This window comes from Cebidichthys violaceus, unplaced genomic scaffold (assembly GCF_023349555.1).
Source record: "Cebidichthys violaceus isolate CVI_PGR_0920_01 unplaced genomic scaffold, fCebVio1.0.p SCAF_69, whole genome shotgun sequence".
Lineage (NCBI taxonomy): Eukaryota > Metazoa > Chordata > Actinopteri > Perciformes > Stichaeidae > Cebidichthys > Cebidichthys violaceus.
The window spans coordinates 1,073,114-1,093,419 of record NW_027176916.1 but is presented as its reverse complement, the minus strand read 5'-3'; the positions used below and the strand labels follow the sequence as shown (position 1 = coordinate 1,093,419).

The window sequence follows — 20,306 nt, the reverse complement described above, 5'->3', positions numbered from 1 at the left end:
ATTTTATTATTTTACAAAGCACTATGGTGTTTTAAAACGTACATAAACATTAAACAATGTTGAATAATATCTCCCCCCTGCATCGTCATACTACATCCTCTAAATGTCCACTTCTTATGTCACTTCCTGCAGAGAGAAGTACATTTACTTCAGAAATATGACGTTGTTTTTTTTACTTTGTGAGCAATAGCAGTAATAGTTCTAAATTGTTTTGGTATCGATTGAAAAAGTACGGCACATAAAAAAATAATGAGGACCAAAAAGCACGAGCGCCGCCGTCCTCTCGCTGTGTCCCAGAGAGGCTCACGGCTTAAAGACGGCGCAGTAAAAATGTATTAATAGTTTTTATGTTTGTCTCGATTCTATGACAGCGACAGCTGTTCTCACCGAGCTCCTCTTAGATACATTTGTAATACTGCAGTTATTCTATTTAGTCCGACATCGAAACAAAGACCTTACATTCCACCTGCAACCTTATCCTCCATTAGATATTATAGTAGTATTATACTTACTAAGAACTATAAGGAGTAACCGTAGAAGTAGTAGAAAAAAAATGATTGTATATTGTATCAAAAAAAAAACATTAACATAATTTACAGTAGAGCATATTTTATTGTATTCTATATCATGTATCACACTATTTTATTCTATTTCTGCACTTATAACATGACATACACTCATATATTTGTATGTATATTGCATTTATTATCCTTACCAACATGTATACTATGTGTAGTACTTAGTACTACGTGACTGTACTACCTTTCATAAGGAATGAAATTGCACGGGACAATACATTTATAGAATATAGTTTAAGGAAATATCATTTTGTATGCAACATAATTTCTTTGATTTGTCTTTTACTGTTATCTTTTATTTGATTTAACTCAACCGTGTGAATGTAAAGACAATATAAATATATTGCTAATCTTCCTTCTAATCTACCTGTCAGCAAAGAGAACAGCATTTCCCATAATGCCCCGCTCCATTGCAGACCCGCCCCCCCTTCGTTTGAATGGCAAGTTGTTTGTTTCAGTCCGACCAGCTGCTAACTATTCCAGTCGGAGAGCAAACATGGGGAGCAGCGGTCCTGAGCTCCGACAAGCTGCCGGAAGCTGCCGAGGCGGTCACTTCCGCTCTCACGTTTTTTATATAAAATAAAAGCACCGGAATTGAAACAAAATAAAACATTTTGAATGTATGAGCGTGGTGTGTTTTTTTCAGTCAGTGTCTGTCTCAACATTAGAAATAATGAATGCCTGTACCCAATTATTTTAATTTTTTTTTTTTTTAAATCATGACTAAAATTCCAGTACCAGATGATAAACTTCCTATGAAAAAATTAGGAAAATTACCCATAAAATAATATGGGTAACATTATTGTATTTAATATTAAAAAAATAATATATATATATATATATATATATATATATTTATATATATATATATATTTATATATATATATATATATATATATATATATATATATATATATATATATATATATATATATATATATTTTTTTTTTTTTATTTTTTTTTTTTTTTTTTTTTTTTTTTTGTATTAAAAGAATAATATTACCATTTGATTTCCCAATATAAAAAGATTTCAATGTGCGTCTTTATTCATGTAATTTCTATTAATTTATATTTATATTCAAAAATAAGTTTCTTGTGTCGTAACAAAACAAGCCTGGAGACTTTACTTAAAAATTAGGCTATAGTTAGCTTAGCATCAGTTAGCCTGGCTCTGTCTGATAATAAAATCCACCTGCTAGCTCTTGTTGAACTCATTAAATAACAATAATTATAATAATTATTAAAATACAGAAATTGCAATGACATCTACAAGGTTGAGTTAGACCATTTTGTAATAACTAACATAATCCATGGATCACAAAAAGAAATGATCTAATCTGAATACTTTTGGATTAATCCAAAATATTAATATATATATTTAATAGAATATATAGTAGGTACATTTTAGAAATAAATACATAAAAATTAATAATATATATATATAATACTAGTAATATTATTATTAATATTAACAATAATAAAATAAATTAATATCATATATTTTAGGTATATTTTAGAAAACAACAAAGAAAATTAATAATATATAATACTAATAATATTATTATTCATATTAACAATAACAAAGAAAATTAATTTAATACAATATATTTTAGGTATATTTCAGAAAATAATAAATACAATTAATAATATATATATATATATATATATATATATATATATATATATATATATAAATAATACTACTAATAATATTAACAATAATAAACAAAATATTGAATTAATTTAATATAATATATTTTCGGTATATATTGAGTTAAAAAAAACATTGGTTATATATATATATATATATATATATATATATATATATATATTAATTATTTTAAAGAAGTTACCAAAAACAGTAATGAAATAATCCTTAACAATGTAGTTATTATCTAACTACATATTTCTAAAGTAATCTGGGTACTTGTTTTTTTCTGTCCTGGAACTTTTACTTTGAAATCCTTCAACCGGAAGTGCGCAGGGTTCCGTCGCAGGTTTTGACAGCAGGTCCGTTTTTTTTTTTTTTTTTTTTTTTTTTACCTCTTAGCTTTCTTTATTCCACCCTGCCTCGCTCTCTTTCTTTCTCTATTTAAAACGCCTTTCACCTGCCGGGCGCCTATGTATTTATTTATTTATTCATGCATCTTATCTGAAAGTATTTAGTTATCATCATTATATATTTAATTTGTGTTCCCCTCAAAAACATTGTACGCCGTTCCTTCAAATGAGAAGACGTAAAAGATGGAGCTTCACATTTTAGAGCACAGCTTGAAAGTGGCGAGTATAGAGAAAGAGGGCATCCAGATCTGCACGCACGGATTAATTAAACTCGCTTTCTTGGCCTCCAAAACAAGGTAACGTAAAGTTCGCGGACGCAGTTTGTGTCGTTTGTCGTGTTGCGTTTTTCACCGTCAGGACGCTGCAGTCCGCGCACACCGGGGCACAACTAAAGCCGAGGCAGGCTGCGTGCACACGCAAATGGTCGCGGGTTTGATTCCCGCATGCTGTAGTTTCAGTGTTTAACGCTTTTAAGAGAAACTCTTTATTCTCAGAGTCCCTGCAGACAGTTTCCAAGGCCTGTCCTGGTTCTGGAGTGTCATGTTGTAGCTTTGTGCCATCTGTAGCTGGGTGGACGCCAGAGGGGGGGGGGGGGGGGGGTGGACTGTCTCTGTGTGTGTGTGTGTGTGTGTGTGTGTGTGTGTGTGTGTGTGTGTGTGTGTGTGTGTGTGTGTGTGTGTGGGGGTTGTTTTTCATGGACATTATGACTTGAACAAGCAGCATAAGAATGAAGAAAGTGTTTTTTTCCAGCCTTTCATTAAATATGTATTTTACTTTAAATGTTATTACCTCTATAAGTGTATTCATATTTGTGTAAGCAAATGTGTTCACTCCACTGAAACAGCCCAAACTGTCTGTGCTGAGAAGTTACTGATAACACGAGTCACTGACTGGAAGTCACTCTTCATGTGTTACTGTTCCAGAACATGTCAGAAAACAATGAAAAATGCACATTACAGCAGTATTAACATATTTTACATTATTTAGTTTTTCATGGATACGGTATTGAAAACAACTGAGTGAGTTAAAGAGACAGAGAGCAGCATTCTGGATACATTAATCATCATTTAGTGTTTCATTTAACACGCTTCAGTTATTAAACATCGTGTGTTCTCCATCTTTTAGGGATCAATGTAACTAATAATAATAATAATAATAATAATAATAATAGTGTACAGCTTCCTTAGTCTCGAGGTGACATCTTTAAAAATGTCTCGTCACCAAAAGTAAAAAAAAAAAAAATAATATATTCATGTTATAAAGATATTAAACTGAGAAAAGCAGCAAATCTTCATATTCGAGATTTTATTTCTGCATTTTTGCTAGAAAATATACAATCAAAATCGTCGCTGATTATTTATTTTATTTATTTAAATTTGATTTATTCATTTTATTATTAAAACGCGTTCCGCTCATAGTTGCTGGTTCTCCTCCAGAGAACACGGTTCATCGCCGGCGGTAATGCTGCATTCAGGTGACATCTGAGACGCTGTAAATACCAGTTTCAGGGCTTCTGAATAGAGTTCGTTCGGATATTTTCTACTTGGCACTAAATAATACGGAAATGCCCGAAAAACCCAACATGAGCGTCTCAAGTCAGCCAGAGTTCATCCATCATTCGATGTAATTAAACCCAAACGTAATGAATAAAGTGCTTTATTCTCACGCTGAGGGAAACAACATCCTGACGAGTCTCGCCTCCCAAACTCAATTACTTTAGCAGATGCCTTAACAACATACCACTCTCAATAATGACTGTGTATGGAAATCAGCAGTGTAGTCCTGATCCTCTATTAGACCTCCATCAGTAAAGACACCATCAGAGAGAAGATGGAGCATTTTTTAATAGTGACAATTGTTTTGTATTCTTATTGACCGCCATCGTGTCCGAGTCGCTGTGACATCAGAGGATTTACGGCACGAAAGGTTCACCAGAAGCTCCTTCAGAGACCGGTCCACCGTGGACAGACCCAGATCCACCGGCAGAAACCGGTCCACTTGTGGACGGACCCAGATCCGGCTTCGCTGCAGCCTTGGACCTGCAGTCGGAGCTCCAGCGGGGAGGAGGAGAGCTCAGCTCCCGGCAGCAGCAGCACCGTCACCAGGGAGCCAGTCCTGGTTCTGGTTCTCCCGTTGCCTCCCTTCCCTCCAGCGGATCCAGCAATACGTCCTGGGTCTCCAGCAGAGAGGTGTCGGTGTTGACCCCCAGAGAGGAGAAGCTCTGCTCCTGGAGGAGGAGGAGGAGACGCTGCTGCCAGGAGCTGAGCTCTCCTTCCACCGGAGCTCCGACTGCAGGTCCAAGGCTGCAGGTGAAGCCGGATCTAGGTCTGTCCACGGTGGACCAGTCTCTGCTGGAGGATCTGGGTCTGTCCACGGTGGACCGGTCTCTGATGGAGGAATCCGGGTCTGTCCACGGTGGACCGGTCTCTGCTGGAGGATCCGGGTCTGTCCACAGTGGACCGGTCTCTGCTGGAGGATCCGGGTCTGTCCACGGTGGACCGGTCTCTGCTGGAGGATCCGGGTCTGTCCACGGTGGACCGGTCTCTGCTGGAGGATCCGGGTCTGTCCACGGTGGACCGGTCTCTACTGGAGTCTCAGCTGAAGGAGTTTCTGGTGAACCTGCATGAGTTCATCCGGTTTCACCAGAATCCGACCCGGTGGCTCCGATGACATCATTAAGAACAACTCTATAGAAACAGACCATCTTCTCTCTGATGGTCTCTGTACTGATGGAGGTCTGATAGAGGACCAGGACTACACTGATACAGGTTCAGAACCAGATAAAAGTTCCTCACAGTGACTTTAAACAAGACATTTAGTCCACCAAACATACCAACGTTCACACATCACCCGGATGTACAATTATACAACCGGAAACTCAATTAAACAACAACTAACAACTGGACACCGCGGCGGGTGCAACAAAACACGCCCAAAGCAGAAAACACAAACACGAAGACAAAAGTGTTGCACGTGTAATCACGCGCACATCGCTCCGCGCGTGTTGTAGCTGTACTCACCTGTCTGAACGGCTCTCGTGTGTCTCGAGCACCGCGAGGTTCCTCTCCGCCATCTGCTCCTTTTGAACCAGTCCCGGTCTCTCTCTCTCTCGCTCTGGTTCCGCTGCGCTGCGCAAAGTTTTCAATCATGTTGCGCAAAAAAATTCTCAATGACTGTAAAACAAAACAAAACAAAAAAAAATGTCCCGAGTAAATGTAGAAGTCACCACGTCGATGCACCGCGTGAGCGTTTCGCCATTTCAGCCTGTTAGCCAGCAAACAACGTGGGGTGCGTTCGATTTGGGTCACTTAAGCGTGCGCGCGGGGTGGTGCAGTTTAAACCAGTGATTAATTAAGAGGAGACACTACAAGCAAAAGCATCGGTTTTCATGCACTGATCAACTATGAGATCTTGGGCTAGGAATTTGTCCTAAGTTCACCAAAAGTTACCATTACATAAAGCCTATTTACCATATTCACCTGTGGGTAGATAATACAACAAATATACAAGTTTTTAAATACGTTTCTATCATTTCACTGAGCGTCTCTTGGATGACTAACTAGTTTATTTTAGCCGAGTCGTCTCTCTGAACTCCCGTCCTCCTGCCTGATGTTGTTGACGGTCGATTAGCTCCTTTGTCTTCATCGTGTGTTTATATTTATATGTATGCTTAGGTGTTGATTTGCTGAATCAAATCAGCTTTATATACTCCAGTTACACACAGACACAACCTGTCCAGTTAGCGACTAGCTGGCGAACACAGTGGAGAAACACAACAACCACGTCAACTTTAGACGGTCAATGTTTTGGCTAAACAAATCTATTAAAGCAGCTTTACATGAAGAAGGAGATATATTTGACTTTGATCCTCAATGTCACAGTTGGGTCGCAACCAGTAAAGGTTCGATACCAAGGCCTGAATATGAGCAATGGAGAGATTGAGATATCCTCCGTTATAAATGATAGATTCAACCCATTAACTTGCATCAAAATAAATTAATCTGTAGTTTTTACAAACATGTGTGTTGTGATTTCTCTGTGTTGTTGGGGTTTGGCACTGCTTCGCAGTATAAATTAATTTAAAGACTCCCTGTGAAGTTCCTTGCATACGCATAGAATGTGAGCAATGGGCACAGGCCCAGGGGCCAAACGTGTCAGGGGCCCCTCAACCAAACAGATGTCACTCAAAGAGACACTGCCAACCAGGAAGAGACTCAAAATGACCACAAAAAAACAAACAGAGACAAACACAACTGCAAAGAGATGCAAAACAGCTGAAATAGACACAAGGGAGCTACGAACAGACACAAAGCAGCTACAGAGAGACACAAAGTAACTACAAAGAGACACAAAGGAACTACAAACACACAAAGCAACTACAAAGAGACACAAAGTAACTACAAAGAGACACAAAGCAACTACAAAGAGACACAAAGCAGCCACAGAGAGACACAAAGCAGCTACAAAGAGACACAAAGTAGCTACAAAGAGACACAAAGCAACTACAAAGAGACTCAAAGGAACTACAAACACACAAAGCAACTACAAAGAGACTCAAAGGAACTACAAACAGACAGCAACGACAAAGAGACGCTAAGCAGCTACAAAGAGACACAAAGCAGCCACAAAGCAACTACAAAGAGACACAAAGCAGCTACAAAGAGACACAAAGCAACTACAAAGAGACTCAAAGGAACTACAAACACAAAGCAACTACAGAGAGACATAAAGCAACTACAAAGATACTCAAAGGAACTACAAACAGACAGCAACGACAAAGAGACACTAAGCAGCTACAAAGAGACACAAAGCAGCCACAAAGCAACTACAAAGAGACACAAAGCAACTACAAAGATACTCAAAGGAACTACAAACAGACAGCAACGACAAAGAGACACTAAGCAGCTACAAAGAGACACAAAGCAGCCACAAAGCAACTACAAAGAGACACAAAGCAGCGACAAAGAGACTCAAAGGAACTACAAACACACAAAGCAACTACAGAGAGACATAAAGCAACTACAAAGATACTCAAAGGAACTACAAACAGACAGCAACGACAAAGAGACGCTAAGCAGCTACAAAGAGACACAAAGCAGCCACAAAGCAACTACAAAGAGACACAAAGCAGCTACAAAGAGACACAAAGCAACTACAAAGAGACTCAAAGGAACTACAAACACAAAGCAACTACAGAGAGACATAAAGCAACTACAAAGATACTCAAAGGAACTACAAACAGACAGCAACGACAAAGAGACACTAAGCAGCTACAAAGAGACACAAAGCAGCCACAAAGCAACTACAAAGAGACACAAAGCAACTACAAAGATACTCAAAGGAACTACAAACAGACAGCAACGACAAAGAGACACTAAGCAGCTACAAAGAGACACAAAGCAGCCACAAAGCAACTACAAAGAGACACAAAGCAGCGACAAAGAGACTCAAAGGAACTACAAACACACAAAGCAACTACAGAGAGACATAAAGCAACTACAAAGATACTCAAAGGAACTACAAACAGACAGCAACGACAAAGAGACACTAAGCAAATACAAAGACACAAAGCAACTACAAAGACATGCAAAACAGCTGCAAAGAGACACAACACAACGACAAATGAATGTCTTCAACAAGACAATGACTTCAACAAGACTCAAAGCAACAACACAGAGACACAAAACAACAATAAAGAAGAGGCTAAACGACTATAAAGTCTGTGAGTCTTGCTGCTCTGTGGAAGAGGTGGTGGGGCCTTCTCCCTGTCTGTGTTTAGGGGCCCATCGGCTCATAATCCGACAATGTCTGCAGCGATTTTCATAGAATAGAGCGAGTCATTAAGTAATGCTCATAGTGACATTTAAAGTAGTCTTATTATCAACGCCGGGCGCAAGACAAACACTCCAGTTCTCATCTTCCTAATGTCCCGATTTTGCAAGTCAAAGTGACACTTGATTTAACTCCAAGAGGAAACGCTGCCGTTCCCACAGAGAGCTTTGTTGAGTCTCTTCTGTTGTTTTTCACACCTTTCAGACGAATGTGACGCGTGAGCATCCAGTAGCTGGACGTCTATTATCACAGTCGTGTTAATGCTGCGTGGTTGTTTTTCCACCGCACTGCTTTCGTTTGGAGAAAGCGAGCTGATTTCTTTTTTTTTTTTTTTTTTTACAAAACAATATCCCTCTTTATCTCGCAGCAGTTTTGGCTTGGTGCATTGAACCTTGACAGTTGGATTTCAGACAGAAACGTGACGTATTTCAGTAAAATGGTGGTTTCGACACAAAAGGGAGCGCAGGAGTGTTGGCCAACAAATAGTCCAACACTATGAATCTGACCAGACTTTAGATGCGACACGTTTCGTACCAAAAAAACACCCAAACACCCAATCCTGTTCACGATGTTTGAGACACATCATCATCATGAAAGCATTTTGAATTGTGCTGAATTGTTGCATATTAGTGAGTTAACCTATTGTTGTAATGGATGGGCGGACCGCTGTTTTTTTCAACCAGTGACTTTGCATTTCAATATGCGAATTCTCCGTCAGGTCAAGTTCAGTCAGCGCATTTCTTACATTTGTGACAATGACAAGGTAGTAAAACATACAAACATTATTATATCGATGTTTAGGTAAGATTTTTAGCTCTATGTTTGCATTTTTAAAAACTCTCGATCAGTGTGATTCCTCCGACAGGCTTTCAACGACAGCTCCGTTACTCAGTAACGGTGGAAGTCACATCTCATCGATGCGCTGGTAGTTTTGACAGACTCTCTCCCTCTCTGTCTCCCTTTTCCTTTCTCTCTCCCTCCCTTTCTGTCTCCCTCTCTCTCTTTGTCTATTTCCTTTTCTCTCTCTCTCTCTCTCTCTCTCTCTCTCACTCTCTCTGTCTCCCTTTCTCTCTTTCCCTTTCCCTTGCTCTCTCTCTTTGTCTATTTCCTTTTCTCTCTCTCTCTCTCTCTCTTTCTCTCTCACTCTCTCTACCTCTCTGTCTCCCTCTCACCCTATTTCTTCCTTTAACTTTCCCACTCTCTCCTTCTCTCTCTCTCTCTTTGTCTCTTTCCCTTTCTCTCCCTCTGTCTGTGTCTCTCTCTGTCTCTCTCTGTCTCTCTTTCTCCTTGCCTCTTTCCCTCTCTCTCTTTGTCTCGTTCCCTTTCTCTCTACCTCTCTTTCCCTGTCTGTCTGTCTGTCTCTCTCTCCCTCTCTCTCTTTCCCTTTCCCTCTCTCCCTTTCTCTCTCACTCTCTCTCTGTCTCCCTCTCTCTCTTTCTCTCTCACTCTCTCTCTGTCTCCCTCTTTCCCTTTCCCTTGCTCTCTCTCTTTGTCTCTTTCCCTTTCTCTCTCTCTTTCTCTCTCACTCTCTCTACCTCTCTGTCTCCCTCTCACCCTATTTCTCCCTTTAACTTTCCCACTCTCTCCTTCTCTCTCTCTCTCTCTCTCTCTCTCTCTCTCTCTTTGTCTCTTTCCCTTTCTCTCCCTCTGTCTGTCTGTGTCTCTCTCTCCCTCCCTCTTTCCCTCTCTCCCTCCCTCTTTCCCTCTCTCCTTCCCCCCTCTTTCCCTCTCTCTCTCGCTCTCTCTACCTCTCTTTCCCTCTCTGTCTGTCTGTCTGTCTGTCTGTCTGTCTGTCTGTCTGTCTCTCTTTCTCCTTGCCTCTTTCCCTCTCTCTCTTTGTGTCTCTCTCTCTCTCTCTCTCTCTCTCTCTCTCTCTCTCTCTCTCTCTCCCCCCTCCCCCCCCCCCCCCCCCCCCCACTAGATGCAAGTTCTTCAGCTTGACAGAGACTCCGGAGGACTACACCATCATCGTGGACGAGGAAGGCTTTAAAGGTGGGGCCCCCCTCTTTAAAGTCGCTGTGGCAACCGTAGATCGGCCAGGAAAAAGATCACGGTGTGCACTCTTGTGATTCGCTCCGGCACCGCGGAGCCTCATGCTGCCAATGTTTGAGCACACTTTGTCACTACGGACGTGAGGCCGAGCTGCCGGTCGCCGGGTTTCTCGTGGTTGGCTGATTTGAGTGAATTCATGTCATTACACACCCTTCTCCGGGGCGAGCCTCCTCGGTTTCTCCGGAGACTTCAGGCTATTTGTTGCATAACCGGCGCAGGTATTTTCTACCGGCTCTGACTGTGTTGTTTCCTGTTGAATCAAACTAAGACACTAAAAGCAAGCAATGCAAGATACATTTTTCTTTTCTTTTTTTAAAAACCTCCAAAAGATATTTTTCTGACCTTTTTTATGTGCACAGAATTATGTCCAAGGGATGATTAGGCCTGAGCGCTGAAGTGATCTTCATAATGTCTGAGGATTATTACACAATGCAGTAACTTATTAAGGCGATCATGCAGTAAATGTTAGTCTCGGGGTCACATTAATCTACCGCATGTTAGAGGCTGTTGAATAACCGATTGACGTTGAGTTTGGCTAATAATTCAGATAATATTATATTATTGTTACACTCACCGCAATGCAATTAGATATTAACATTTTTCATAAGCTTTTAAATTAAATATCAGGGCTGCGATTAATGATTATTTTCACAAGTGATTATCTGCTTATTGAAAATACGCCCTGAAATTAGCTGGTTCTATTCAACCAAAAAGTCCAAAACAAAATAAATATTTGATTCACAATCATAAATGATAGTTTCAAAGCGTATCCTGTGAGAACAGTAGCTCAAGAAGAGAAGAGTCATGAAGTCAGCGGACAGTTTCAGCGCGTCTACGATTAGCTAACATTAGCCACCAGAAGCTAATGGAGAGAAGGTTTAACACACAACCAATAGAATAATATAACAATAATATTCTATGAGTCCAGATAATAAAGATGCATTGGTAATAGCAGTCAATATTAAAAAATAAAAAATATTAAAAGCACCTTTCATGGAACGACATCACAAACCATAAAAACAGTTAAAAGGGGAAAAAAACAATAACAGGCAAAATTACAAACAGAGACAAAGGCCATGAATGATTTAAAGAAGGAAAACAGGAACTAAAAAACAGCCATGCTCATTTTTACTTCCCAGTTTCTTTTCTATTTATTCCAAACTGCTGTTGAACGAATGTATCATTATTTGAGCATATAAAACGTTGCATGTTTAAGCCTCTTGTACATTATACTATACAACAAATGAGCCTCTTTTAGTTCGTCCTATATGTCGGCGTCTCCTCAGGTTTCACTGGTTCATTTAGTGTCTTTTTGACGTGACTGTGTCTCTCCGTCCCCAGAGCTGCCCCAGTCGGAGCACATCAGCGTCGCCGACGCCACGTGGTTGGCCCTCAACGTGGTGTCGGGCGGTGGCAACGCCTCCAACTCGCAGCCCATCGGGGTCACCAAAATCGCTAAATCGGTCATCGCGCCGCTGGCCGACCACAACATCTCCGTTTTCATGCTGTCGACGTATCAGACCGACTTCATCCTGGTGAGTGTGGACAAGAGACCGCTTCAACGGGAATGGCAGACCCCGCCACTTGGTTGGTCGGTGGGCCTGATATGAAACTCGAGGTTCCTCTCTACCCTAGTTTTGGACGTGAGAGTGACGGCGTTTCAATATACGCTTTGTTGCATGCATGGTGACTTTTCAAAATAAACTTCTGTCTTCACAGGAAGTCAGGTTTATGCAACAAAAGGGTTTATGGAATGATTGTGGTTCGCTGGACTGACGAACGTATCGCGTGACAAAAACAGTTACAGGTGAAAGTCCTGTGTGTGTTTTTGACCCAGGTGCCAACCTCTGGACCTGAAAAGTGAAGCCAATGCTGAAGTGTCCTAAAGCTGCATTCTCTCTAGTGTCCATCAGGGGGCGACTCCTCTGGTCGTATAGAAGTCTAGTCTAAAATGACTCTACTTCTCTCTTGATTTATTCCCTCAGTAAACATTGTAAACATGAGTTTATGGTCTCAATCTCTAGTTTACAGTCTTCTTCAATACAGCATGATGTTCATTTAGTACATTATGCTCCATTTAGAGTCAAACAGACCATAAAGCAGGGGATGCTTTAGGGGGCGGGGCTACACAGTGATTGACAGGTCGCTACCACGGCGTTGTCTGGTCTGGGAGTTGTCCGTCTTACAACTTTAACCCTTTCACAGTGTTCATTAATGAATTGTAACATAACTATTATAGAGAGAGGCAACCACAGAATGTAACGAAATGAAGAAACAGACAAACTGTCGACACGTCCACAGTGCCCGACATGAAAAAAGCAATAACCTTGGATGGCGTGTACGTCTCACAGCGCCACTTCCTTTTGATTTAGGGAGAACTCCTCTCTCTCATACCGAGGCCCTTCTGGCCACAGGGAGTGTTTTCTTTATTGCCTTGCTTTTGTGGAAAAACAAGGTCTGCTGAGCGGCTCTGGCATGTTTATGAAAATGAAAGAAAACCTGTGTTCATGTTGATAATCCGTTACGTAAAGAGGATCAGCGGCTCAGCTCTTGAGCTGGAATTCCAGGTATCATACTCGGGACCCGTTTCCTGTCTACCCACGATCCTAATTATTGGTATTTCAGATTTTAAAAAACAAAAGCCTGCTGCGCTCACCCTGTCGCCCACCACCCATCTTCTCCCTCTGTCCTCGTCTCACGCTGTGTCGGATTTCATTACCGGATCTCTGAGCAGACCAAAAGACCCACCAGCTTAAGATGTGTGTGTGTGTGTGTGTGTGTGTGCGTGCGTGTGTTATTCACTGTTTGGATCTTTTGTGTTACATAAAGCTGTAAAAACCCATCTGACACTCATGTAGATGGAGCCATGAGGATCCTGACTGAGTCAAGCTGCTCACAGCAGATACACACAAACGTCACCTCACACACACACACACACACACACACACACACACACACACACACACACACACACACACACACACACAAATTCAATTGACGTAATAGCTGTCACCCTCGGTAAGGAAACACTCCGTTGCTCTTTGTATTTATTTTTTTTTTTTACCAGCTCCAGAGTTCACATTTGTATCAGAGACCAAAAAAAAAAAAAAAAAAAGACACATAATTATAAATCTTCATAGGTTTGTATTTAATTCAGTCCACTTGATGGCAACATGTTCAGTAGATAACCAGTCAGATATCATGTTGGTTCAACCTTCAAGGAAAGAAATCTGGTAAATTATGAAGAAAAAAAAATGTCGTTTTTGGTGAGAAACTTGAATAAATAAAGTTGTTTTGAAGGAGATGTTTTCACAGCAATACACATGATATACTAGAGATGAATTATGAGCTGTTTAACGTCCTAACACAAGCTCCAAACAGCTTAATTATACAACAACCACATATGCTGACATATCCTCTTAAAGTTATATTTGCTCCCATTTTTCATCTGCCGACCCGATCCGTGTCAAGCTAACGAGACGGAAAACGGGACGGAGACCCGGCGCGACGGCTTCCGCTCGTTCCATCTGACCTCAACTCGTTCCCGTTTTGCCCTCAGGTGCGAGAGCGAGACCTGCCGATGGTCATGCACACGCTGTCGTCGGAGTTCACTCTGCTTCGCGTGGTGAACGGAGAGACCGTCGCTGCTCCCGACCTCGGAGTCACCAACGGCTTCGTGAAGCCCAAACTAGGTAGGCCTGAAAGAGAACGACGGACATTTATACGTTTAACTATTGCATGGAAGGAAGAAAGACCTTTTAAATTCTACTGTAGTAGTAGTAGCAGTAGTAGTAGTAGTAGTACTCTCGTATGATATAACGGACTGTAGTCCTTGTTTTCCCAGCGCCCCGACCCATCATTCACCCTTTATCTAGTCCCAGCAACATGTTCTGTGTGACCAGCCTGGACCCGGACACGCTGCCCTCTGTAGCCACGCTGCTCATGGACGTCATGTTCTACTCCGGAGGGTGAGAGAGTGAAACGCTTTACTTTATATATATATACATATATATATATATATATATATATATATATGTATATATGCTACATAAACATATTAAATACATGGTCCACGATGTTTCATCTTTTCACTGCTTCAGAAGTCAAGTCTGTTCCATTGTTCACGCCGTCGCCTTTTTGAGTACAAGTACAAAACTATTGAAAATACCCTTAAAGTATGAAGAGAGAAAGAAAGAATAGAATAATGTACATTATGTTACTGAATTATAACTCTCTCTCCCTCTCCCCCTTTCCCTCTCTCTCTCACTCTCTCTACCTCTTTGTCTCTCTCACTCTCTCTCTGTCTCCTTCTCTCTCTCTTTCCCTTGCTCTCCCTCTTTCTCTCTCACTCTCTCTACCTCTGTCTCCCTCTCACCCTATCTCTCCCTTTAACTTTCCCTTTCCCACTCTCCCTCTCTCTCTTTCCCACTCTCTCTCTCCCTCTCTATCTTTCCCTTTCCCTCTCTCTCTCTTTCTCTCTCCCTCTCTCTACCTCTTTGTCTCCTTCTCTCTCTCCCTTTCTCTCTCACTCTCTCTCTGTCTCCCTCTTTCCCTTTCTCTCTCACTCTCTCTACCTCTGTCTCCCTCTCACCCTATCTCTCCCTTTAACTTTCCCTTTCCCACTCTTTCCCTCTCTCTCTTTGTCTCTTTCCCTTACTCTCTCTCACTCTCTCTACCTCTCTTTCCCTCTTTCTCGCTGTCTGTCTGTCTGTGTCTCTCTCTCCCTCCCTCTTTCCCTCTCTCCTTCCCCCTCTCTCTCTCTCTCTCTCTTCCCTCCCCCTCCAAGGTCAAAGGAGGCCGGAGCCTCCAGCGAGGACTCCAGCCACATCCGCTTCTTCTCGTTCTCCCTGATCGAGGGCTACATCTCTCTGGTCATGGACGAACAGACGACTCAAAGGTTCACTTGTTCTTTCTAGATGTTGTTTTTCTTTTAGTCACTTAAGACCGGGACATTATGTTTATGATTGTTGTTGTTCGATGGGTTAGTTTGTTGCTAAGCAACAGCAGTGCAGTTGGGCATATACGATGTACTTAAGTCACAGCGGGTTCAGTCTGACTCATTTGTCCCCCACTGGTCCATCGTCTCTCTGACAGTATTCTGTCTAATTAAGCAGTGAGGACATAAAGAAACCTGCTGATCTCTATTAGCATCTAATCATTGATTGTCTCTTCAAAGAAGAGGTCTCCCTGTTATGTCAGTGATGTCTTAAAGCCAGGGGGGGGGGGTTACGGATTGATTAACGATAGGGTCAACCGGGCAAAGGCCCAGGGGCCCCCATGACCGTCACCTACAAAATGTCCCTCAAGGAGACGCATGTCAACCAGGAAGACTCAAAATGACCACAAAGATACTGGTGCTGATACTACAAAGAGACTGGAAATGACCACAAAAAGACAAAACGAATACGGCGAGGCTGGACATGACCACGAAGAGACACAAAACAACTACAAAGAGAAACTAAAAAACTACAAAGAGACACAAAATTACAACAAGATACAAAACAATTACAAAGAGACTGAAAATGGCCACAAAGAGACACAAAACAATTACAAAGAGACACAGAACAACTACAGAGAGACACAAAATGACCACGAAGAGATACAAAAACAACTACAAAGAGACACAGAACAACTACAAAGAGACACAAAATGGCCACGAAGAGATACAAAACAACTACAAAGACACACAAAATGGCCACGAAGAGATACAAAAGACAGAAAATGACCATGTTCATATTGTTCTACTGCAGCATGTAGGTCAGCCTTGTCCCCACGTTTATGTAAGACCTAATGTGTTGCCTTAAAGGAATAGGTCACCTATTTCACTCGGCTTTACAATGGCTCTCTTATTCAGTGCGGGTTGTTCAGCAGTAACATAATTCACCTGAATGGTTAATAGTTAGCTTCTTCTGCTGCCGCAGCTCCACTCAGTGTCTGTAGTTCTGTGTCATTTGTTCACCAGAGAGAAACAAAGACGGTTTTTCTCCGGCAGATCGTCACTTTTAATTTCACATCTTTCAAGAAACAAGTAGATTCAAGTCAAAAAGCACAAAGTCTAAGTGAAGTCAGGAGTCATCGGTATTCAAGTCTTTGTTTATGTTATCAAGTTGAATCTAAAGTCCTCAAATCATGTGACTCCAGTCCACAGCTTTGCTTTTTTTGATCCATAGAAGCGTTTGATCCAGTAACCTTGATCACTATCGGGGCTTTCCGCTGTATTGTATTGACTCTGTACACTAAAATATTTAAAGTAAAACTATATGTTGACCTCTGATCTCTTCATTTTGTTTCTCTTCAAGGTTTCCCAACAACGTCCTCTTCACCAGTGCTTCTGGTGAGCTTTGGAAAATGGTTCGGATCGGGGGACAACCTTTAGGCTTCGGTGAGTTTTTATATGTTTTATTTGCACATTTTTATAAAAGAAAAAGTTTAAAAAAATGAGTCGAATACATGTGCAAGGTGAGGTGGAAATCCACCGCAGCCTTAGAAAAACTCAGGGAAGAATATCTATAAATAAAAACGATGCAAAATAAATGATGAACATGCATATATATATTGCTCATTATTCCTTTGCAGACGAGTGCGGCATCGTGGCTCAAATAGCAGAACCTCTGGCAACGGCTGACATTCCAGCTTACTACATTAGTACCTTCAAGTTCGACCACGCCCTGGTAAGACGGGAACCCCCCGCTACTGTTCCTGCTGTAGAGCTGCAACGACTAGACGATCAGTGATCGAGAACACATTCATTGTGTTTCAACACCTGATGGTTCAATGTGGGAATTACTTACTTTATAATGAATATCATATTTTTGAGGGATTTTGACAGTGGTGGAAGAAGCGTTCAGGTATTCTACTTGAAGAAAAGTAGCAATACTACACTGTAAAAAAAAAAACGTATACTTGAAGTACCCAAAGTAAAAGTACTAATCATGCAGGTTGTCCCTTTTTAGAATCAAATATATTACATCGCTGGATTCTAATTAGAGATGCATTAATGCGTTTCCCATTGAAATGTAGTGGAGTAGAAGTATAGCGTTGCATAAAGTGGAAATACTGAAGTGAAGTACAAGTACCTCAAATGTGTACTTAAGTACAGTACTTGAGTTAATGTACTTGGATTTTGGACTGTTGGTCGGACCACACCAGACCTTTTAAACGGCGCAAACTGACGATGAATGGATCAGCTTCAGCTTCAGTCAGGTTGGATTATAAAGCGCCGCGTCTTCTTCTTCTTCTTCTTCTTCTTCTTCTCCAGGTTCCCGAAGAAAACATCCAAAGTGTGATCGGAGCTCTGCGGACCAAGAGCACGGCGGAGTGAGAGGAAGCGGAGTGAACGCTGAGCGCTCGTGAAACGCTGTAGTCGCGTCCGAAAAGTGCCAAGAGCTCATTAGCGGACTTCTGTGGATCGGCTCTGAAAGGAAGGGATCGAACCACGAGGCGTGGGAGGCGGCATCGGAGGAGGGGGGGGGGGGGAGGGGGGGGGGGGGGGGGGGGTGATGGAGTGTTAGGGCTGCCTTTGTTGCTCGGCCATTTTGTTTCCTTCCCTCCCCCTCCACTGTCTGCTCTGGTAGTTGTTTTCTTTAGTTCACCAGACTGAGTCTGCATTTGTTTTCCTCTCTGAAGCTGCTTCTTCCCACTCCCTGAACCCCCCATGAGCACCATACTGTATTAGTTACATAACTCCTCTCATGGAGGGATGACGAATGTACTCTCAAAAAAACAAAAGATAGATATATATTATCAAGCTCTCCATATTTGTTTGTTTTCCACAGGTCGCTTTCTCAGTGCCAAGATGTTTGAATGCCTAAAAACGATGCCTTTTGTCGAAATACTGTACATGTGCAATTGTAGGAGACAATTCTTAAAGACACGGCGCCTGCTTGAGAAATAATCTCTCTCTTTTTTTTTTTCTTAACTTTTAGTCGCTAGAAGTTGAACATCTTTATATTTACAGCTACGGCCTGATTGTTTAAATTCAGATGCACATGGAGCGAATCAAAGACATTATCATGTTTAAGTGTTTAGAAATATTCATTCACGCTGTGAGCAACCCGGTCCATGGGTCACTGCAAAAAACGATTCTTTTATCTACGTTTGACAGTTTTTAAACTAATAATGATTTCGATTATTTGGCTCGCCGGCTCATATTTATGTGGCGTTAATCAAAGACTTAAAAGTTGGATTCACTATTTGATTTGGAGAAAGTTTATTCATAAATTCATAAAAAGATGAGGCTGTTGGGAATATCAACATTACGAAGAAAAACTCTATAATGACCAAAAATGTAATTTATTTACTTATCATCCACCGAAATTAGGAGTCGTCAATTACTGTGGTTTATTGACCAAATACCTTCAAAACAAAATTAAGTGAAATATTAACCAGACAATTCATATCATTATACTGCAGTCCCACCAATATGTACGATACAAAATATTCTACGGTCTATAATCTATTTCTTACTTCAGACGTCGACATCATGCTTGAAAATCCAATAGTTCACGTCGCTAAATCCAATTAGCTTAGCTTAGCTTAGCGTAAAAACTGGAAACGGGGGGGGGGGGGGGGGGGGGGGGGAAACGGCTAGCCTTGCATACGTAAAAAATAAAAACGTCTAATCTTTACTTATCAATACATTGTATCTCATTTGTACGGAAGAGTATTAATACTCTGCATAAGGGAAGAAGAAGAGGCGGAAGATGTTTAATTCTATATAAAAATAAAAAAAATGAATTTTGAGAATGAGGTTAAACTTTCAGGCATAAGAGAAACTTTAAAAAAATATATTTTATTTTGAGAATAAAGTCAAAACGTTGAGAATAAAGTTGAAAATACCATTCCAAGATTTTTTTAATAAACTATTGAGAATGAATTAAACGTCTGGTGTTTGCACATATGCTGACATTTCGACTTTATTCTCAACATTTCGACTTCATTTTCAAAAGGCAAAAAATAATAATAAATAAAGAAATAAATCTTCCTCTCATTTGATTCCCTTTCTGCGTGGCACTAATAGTCTTCCGTACGTTTGCTTCATCTTGAAATAACAGAAGAATCAAATCAACATGGAGTCGTTCTGCTCGTTACTGTGTTTCCGATAGAAGGCCGTCCTGTGCTTTCGGGTCACTTCGTGGATCGCGTTGCTCACATTGTGAATAAGACGATAATAAAGTGCAATGATGAATGAAATGTCTCCGGTCGTAAACAAGTTACTGAGCCACTTTGTTTCCTAGAATAACGACACAAGCATAAGCTAAGGTTCACACAGGGAGGAGCCCTGGTGTTGAAGCTGCCCCTCTCCTGCCCCCCCCCCCCCCCCCCCCCCCCCCACAGTCTGCACTTTAAAGCAGCCCCCCCCCCCCCCCTCCCCATAGGTCTGCTGTACTGATGTGAAGACAGGAGAGGGCTTTTTACTGTAGAACCATCTGTCCACACGGGGACATTTCTGTTGGTCTTAAGCATTTAGTGAAACTGTTTTTTCTTTATTCTATTTAACCTAAAAACAACAACAACAACAACAACAACTCTGTGTTTATCAGTGTTACAACAGGAGGGAGTTGACAATTCTTCTGATTCCATTTCAAAGAAAAACAAGTTGAAGAGCTGCTTGTGTGGAAAAAAAATAAATAAAGATTTTTTTTTGTTGTTGTTATTTTTTCTTCTTCTTTTGTTGTTCAGTTTTCACCATTGTGTCATGTTTACCGTGGTTACTGAACGGGGATTGTCCTCTCACCGTCTTATGCTCCCGATGTGTACTTCTTAAAATCAATAAACTGGTGA

At 41.0% G+C, this 20,306-nt stretch overlaps 1 protein-coding gene across 1 annotated transcript; it reads left to right on the top strand.

Annotated features, from left to right (window-relative positions):
- Nucleotides 1-2,599: 2,599 nt before the first annotated feature.
- On the top strand, nucleotides 2,600-18,527 carry castor2 (cytosolic arginine sensor for mTORC1 subunit 2). Its single transcript, XM_068734958.1, has 9 exons — nucleotides 2,600-2,935; nucleotides 10,393-10,463; nucleotides 11,865-12,058; nucleotides 14,083-14,215; nucleotides 14,368-14,491; nucleotides 15,310-15,420; nucleotides 16,823-16,905; nucleotides 17,100-17,194; nucleotides 17,782-18,527. The coding sequence occupies exons 1-9, from the start codon at nucleotides 2,823-2,825 to the stop codon at nucleotides 17,842-17,844; spliced, it is 987 nt and encodes a 328-aa protein (XP_068591059.1). The 5' UTR covers nucleotides 2,600-2,822; the 3' UTR covers nucleotides 17,845-18,527.
- Nucleotides 18,528-20,306: the final 1,779 nt, after the last annotated feature.

Excerpts from the sequence above, each read along its gene's own strand:
- castor2 (XM_068734958.1), top strand. The coding sequence starts at position 2,823 with ATGGAGCTTCACATTTTAGAGCACAGCTTGAAAGTGGCGAGTATAGAG. Across the intron at positions 2,936-10,392 it reads TTCTTGGCCTCCAAAACAAG|ATGCAAGTTCTTCAGCTTGA; the intron begins GTAACGTAAAGT and ends CCCCCCCACTAG. Across the intron at positions 14,492-15,309 it reads GTCATGTTCTACTCCGGAGG|GTCAAAGGAGGCCGGAGCCT; the intron begins GTGAGAGAGTGA and ends TCCCCCTCCAAG.